General features: G+C 41.6%; 1 protein-coding gene across 1 annotated transcript in view; it reads right to left on the bottom strand.

Moving 5' to 3' along the window:
* Positions 1-931: 931 nt before the first annotated feature.
* Positions 932-6,000, bottom strand: part of NOP14 (NOP14 nucleolar protein) — a 213,187-nt gene continuing 208,118 nt past the window's right edge. The window contains exon 18 of the mRNA XM_085642502.1: positions 932-3,913. Coding sequence (XP_085498628.1) covers positions 3,805-3,913 — 109 coding nt within the window. The 3' untranslated portion in view covers positions 932-3,804. The remainder of the gene's footprint in view (positions 3,914-6,000) is intronic.

Genomic DNA, 6,000 nt, shown 5'->3' with positions numbered 1-6,000 from the left:
ATCCAGTCCGACGGCTGGGGTAATTCTAAGGTAAGAAATCTATAACTAAAGTGTTTCTTTCAGATTCTTCTCGATAACCTTCGCCCCTTCATCTTGTGGTTCTGCCAGGCTTTTGTACACCTTTCTACCTTCTACCTAGTCTGCGCAGAAACACATGTATGTTGAATTCCTACCTCCCCACAGCATTATAGTATGACTCAGTTTGGCCTGACCCCACCACCCGTAAAATTGGTTCACCCGTCTCATCCAATAACAGAAGAGGTTGAGATATGCTAGCAGTAGCCATAATGTATATATAAAATAAATTACACGAACGCAATTAATACTAATAATCCAATGCACATGTGGGAGTTCAAAGTTAAAACCCTGTAAGGTAATTGGTCCTGCTGCTGACAAATAACCCTAATAGCAAATATTTATCCCAGTATGGAGGAAAGTTAAATTGTGCTGTAATAGCTGCACACATGCAGTCATTTTTGATGGCAGAGCACTGCACCTTACTAGACAGTCCTTCAGTGTTGCCTTTCTATACTCCTTACCCAGGCTGCGGAGGAGAATGGAGGCGGGAGGCAGGAGCCAGGTGGCACTGAAGAGAGGACACAGTCCAGTGAATGTACTCTGACAACTGCAGTCTTTAGATCAATATTCTGACACGAGTTGCCCAGCACACTCAAGGGAATTGGTTTGATCTCAGAAAGGGTCCCATGTACACAGTCAGAAGTAGCTCAGGGATACACTGTGGAGTAGGAGGCTATTGCAAAGCTGTGAGGCGCGGCATGCACAACATCAAACAATTAATTGAACAAGAGAACTGTATAATTTTAATCATAGGTCTTAGCTTATTTTGGAAGCTCAGTATTTAAGGTTTCATCACGTGGTTAAAAATGCATAGTTTAACAAAATGAATTGAATTTTAAGAATCACCAACCTGTTTTTTTGTACTTTTAGAAACAGAAATTTTATTCAGCGAAAAATGTATATTAATATTTATGAAATGCATTTTATGGTTAGGATTACCAAATAAAGTTTATATTGACTTGAAGAGCTACCTCTCACACTGGAAGCTCGTGCCGCATAGCGGATATCAGCATAAGGTGAATGGTATAAAACAGTAGTTCGCACCTATCTGGCTGACAAGTTCACATAAGCTTATGGTCCCAAATGGTACAACAGATGAAGGTAGGATGAGAGGGGTGCATTATACAATTGTGCATCGTCTCTCTAGTGTAAAGAATGCCAAGTGACACATGCTGCGTACAGTGCATATCAGCATTTAACAAAGCAAACCTGGTCACACATAATTAAAAGCCTATACAAAGCGGATGGTAATGCAGATAAAAATAATGTAATGAATATAGACAAGTGTAGGGTACCACCAAGTACTGTTTCTGACATGTCCACAGTATCCATAAAATGATCCTCATTTATCACTTCTGTATAGATCTCCAGTAAATGTCTATGTTCTATGTACCTCTCAATGGCGGTAGGCCTCAAATCTACCTCTACCTCTCTATGTTTGGACTCAACAAATCCAATCTTGCATGTTTAGAAATGTGCTCTTTAAGGTTTTCTAAAAAAAAAGATTTAAAAAACGACAGCATTTGAGCAAAACACGCATCTGCCTGATATGACCTCTCTGAAGTTTGTCCCAGCTTAGCACAACCTTGCTTTATACGGTAAGGCAAATACTCCGTTTGAAAGGTCGAAACATGCTTTTTCTCAAGGCTAAACCGAAGCTGCAATGTACAGAGGGACATGCAGACGGAGGTGGGCGAGCCAATAATTTAACAGGTCGACCCAGAGCCGAGCCTGGGGTCTGGCTCGGTTCTTACAGCCCATACACGATCCGAGCCCTGAAAATGTTTGCTATGTAAATCATACAACATCTAAAAAATGATAGTCTCTTCAAAATTAAAAAAAACTGTATTTCTGTAATATGCGGAAACTTTGACATTGACATGTCCCATTATAGCCCAGAGAAGTACTTATTAAAATTGATAGTTTTTAAACATGAACCATCAGTGAACTAACTGTAGAGCAATCAAACACAACATATTTGAAACTTCCTTCATTAGTGATTTAAAAAAAAGAAAAAGGAATTTAGGTAAAATAAAATATTTCTTTAAGATCACACAGTTTGAGCGGCGAAGCAGTGTTTAGCCAGTTTTCCTGGTTTATTTTGTACAAATCAGCCCATAAATGAGTATCTATAGGTCTTTATTTATGTTAACACTTTGTTTTTAATTTTTTGTGCATTTTACTACAGTTTTTTAATAGCGTGAACTCGACTGAAGATATTGGAGCACTTTAAATGAGCATTAGTCATAATACACAAGGACACTTTCATTTTTATAAAACGCTGAGATTAAGTGACTTGCTCAGAATTACTGGATGTTGAGCCAACGCCAAGACTCAAACTTGGTTCCCTAGTTTGTCGGCAGCTATGGCCATAATGCCACATCCTGGGCAGAGTGAGGGTGACCAGGGTAGGACTGGCCTAAGGGGCAATTAGGCAGTGCCCAGAGGGCTGGTTCCACAGATCAGTGCGTGGGATTTTTTTAGGGCTGTTTGTGGCTCTTTTTATTGTCTGTTGAGCCGATTTTGACTGCTGGTTTTTCTGAAATTGTTCCAAACATTGCCTGCTTCAAGTACAAATGCATGCAGTCTCCCATAACTTGCAAAACACTTATAAAGCTTGTCTTTACAAGTTTAAAACTGCCCTGATTTGCACGTGGGCTTTTTTTTAGCTATCAGATTCGCAAATGGCAGAACTTTCATTTAGTGCCGGGGAATATTTTCTGTCCCAGCCAAACCCTGAGGGTGGCAGATATAATAATCATGAAAGTTCAGCTCGCTTTGGAGTCGAGGTTCCAACAGGACCTCAAGCTGAGCCAGAGCCAGGCTTCAGGCTCAGCCTGGCTCGAGCTTTCAGTGGCTCGCCCACCTTGACATTCAGAGAGGATGAGTACACATTTGCCATTTGTAAGTGACTTAAGACATAGGCCTGCAAAGAGGTTGCACCCGAAGTATGTAGTGACCAACAACACAAAAACACACACACTATTAGAACATTATGTATTTTAACACATTAAATCTTAAATAGAAAAAAACATTGGCAGCCATTTGGACTACATTACACGAATCTCACTTGATGAAACAGTTCAACTGCAAAAAACAATTTTTTTTTTAAATGAGGGGGCTAATGAATGTTTAGTCAAACCAATTAAATGATGCGGATTATGAAAAAAAAATGGCATTACGATTACTCTGTATTAGAATGTGGTCAATAATTCAGAATCTTGGCCATCACGGACATCATTTTCCACCACTTTGTGGCACTGCTCACACCATTAGGGGGCTTTTCCAAGAATTATTTGCAAACTGGGAGTTACCAGCATTAATAGACTTGTCCCATATTGCACCTTCGCTGATTGCTTATTCCAATTATCTGGGGCTTTTGCAAACGCATTGGTTATGAATAATACATCAACCTCCTTATTTCATTACCTCCGTAAGTGAAATGCTTACGAAATACAAACCACAGTCACTCCCCTTTATACAGAAAAGATCTCCGGTTTAATGTTTTCCTGATAAATAGGCTTATTCTTAAAAACGTGGTACACAGAAAGGTCCTTAGGTGGAATATGCACTTTCAAACAGTGATCAGCGCCAGGGCCGAGCTGGGAAGCCAAAGCAGTGCAGAATCGGCCCCCACCCTTCCCGCCTCCCGGGAAACGCCCGATGCCCGCTAGGGCCAGTCTGGCCCAAAATAGCGCAGTCTCTTAACGCTCGCTTCTGCATTCATCAACGAGCTCTTCCCTTCATCTTTTTCCTCTTCATGGCTTTCCATTCCCCTTCCTGGGTAGAAAGGCTGTTGAATAGCTCCTTCACCTTCCTCTTCCTCTCAGCATCCCTGCAAAGGCAATCATTTTATTTTAATTCCTATGCATGGACAAACACGCAAACCATTTTAAGACATCATCCTTTTTTATAGGAATAAACATATTAATGCAAACGGTGATGCAGTGATAAGGAAAATGCTATTTACCCAGTATGCATCTGTTCTTGGCATGTAGAGCTGAGGATTCACATGCTTTGCATTGCCTGCCATCTAGTTTTGGGTCTGGATGTTTGCACTTTGTTTTTGTTTGAAGAAGTCTTTTCCAGTCACGAGGTAGGGGACTCCTCCAGTCGGTGATAGTGCACATGGGCATCAACTCCATTGTTAGATTGTTTGCCGCAGAGGGTGATAATGGAGTTGGTAAGAGCAGTAAGAGCTGTCCATGTATCTATGTATCTAAGTAAGATGTTACTGCAACAGGTATAGGTATCCGGGGGTGGGCGCATGTGAATCTACAGCTCTACATGCCAAGAACGGATGCATACTGGGTAAGTAGCATTTTTGTTTGAGGCATGTGAGCTGTAAATCACATGCTTTGCATAGACTATACAGCAGGTATCTCTCAAAGCGGTGGCTAACCTGTAACTGTTGCAGTTGTCTGAAATAGTGAACGTAAAACTGCTTGGCCCACACTAGCTTGCTAACACATCTACACAATCGTTTTTTGTGAATGTGTGAGGTGTAGACCATGTTGTAGCTATGCAGATGTCATCTATAGGTATATTTCCTAAGAATGCCATAGAAGCCCCTAGTTTGCGTGTGGAATGCGCTCTAGGGGGAATTGTCAATGTTCGTTTTGCTTTTTTATAGTATGTCTGAATGCATTTGACTATGCACCTTGCAATACCTGATTTTGATACAGGATTGCCTTTATGTGGTGAAGCAAAAGCCACAAATAGCTGTTTTGTTTTACTGAAAGGTTTTGTCCTTTCTATATTGTAAAGTAGTGCTCTTTTCACATCTAAGGTGTGTAAAGAACGTTCTGCCACAGAATCTGGTTGAGGGAATAACACAGGCAACTCATCAGAGTGGTTGATATGAAAGGCAGAAATGACCTTAGGTAGGAATTTAGGGTTGGTCCGAAGAACCACTTTGTTTTGGTGCATTTGTAAAAATGGTTCTTCTATGGTTAGTGCCTGATTCTCACCTACTCTCCTCAGTGATGTGATAGCTATGAGGAAAGATACCTTTCAAGTGAGAAATTGCAGTTCACATCCATGCAATGGCTCAAAAGGTGGACCCATTAGTCTGGTGAGGACAATGTTGAGATTACACACTGGAGCAGGTGGAAGTCTTGGGGGAAGGATTCTTTTAAGTCCCTCCATAAATGCTTTCATGACAGGCACTCTGAAGAGAGACATATGTTGTCGGTTCTGTAGGTATGCAGCCATTGCAGCAAGATGTAAGCGTATGGATGTGAACGCTAAATTGAAAAGCTGCAGATGTAACAGGTAGCAAATTATGTTTTGAACTGAAGCATCAAGCGGGTTGATTTTATTAGCATTACAGTATATCACAAACCGCTTCCACTTTGCTGCATAGCATGTTCTTGTGGTAGGACGTCTAGCCTCTTTGATAATGTTCATGCAGTCTGGCGGGAGATTAAGGTAGCCCATCTCTAAGATTTCAGGTGCCAGATCGCAAGGTTGAGATGACTGGGATCTGGATGTCTTATCTCTCCATGGCTCCGAGTGAGGAGATTGGGAGTGAGATGTCGTTTTTGGTGAGGAACCACTGAGAGCTCCAACAGGGTTGTGAACCAGGGTTGACGGGCCCCTGTGGGAGCAACTAGGATTAGTGTCGTGGACGCCTGTCTGAGCTTCCGAACCATTGATGGAATGAGTGGGAGAGGCGGAAAAGCGTAGGTAAATATTCTTGACCAATTCATCCACAGTGCATTGCCTCTGGATAATGGGTGTGGATACCTGGATGCGATAATTGGGCATTTTGCGTTTAGTTTTGTGGCGAACAGATCTATGTCTGGAGAATCCCACTTTTGAAAGCATGGGAGGAGAACATGAGGGTGGAGTTCCCATTCATGGATCTGTTGTCTTTGACTGAGCAGATCTGCAATCTAATTGTTTACTCCTGGAAGGTTT

The sequence above is a fragment of the Triturus cristatus genome, chromosome 2_2, assembly GCF_964204655.1.
Source record: "Triturus cristatus chromosome 2_2, aTriCri1.1, whole genome shotgun sequence".
Classification (NCBI taxonomy): domain Eukaryota; kingdom Metazoa; phylum Chordata; class Amphibia; order Caudata; family Salamandridae; genus Triturus; species Triturus cristatus.
Note: the sequence above shows the minus strand (reverse complement) of the source record. Positions and strands in the feature narration are given on the sequence as shown.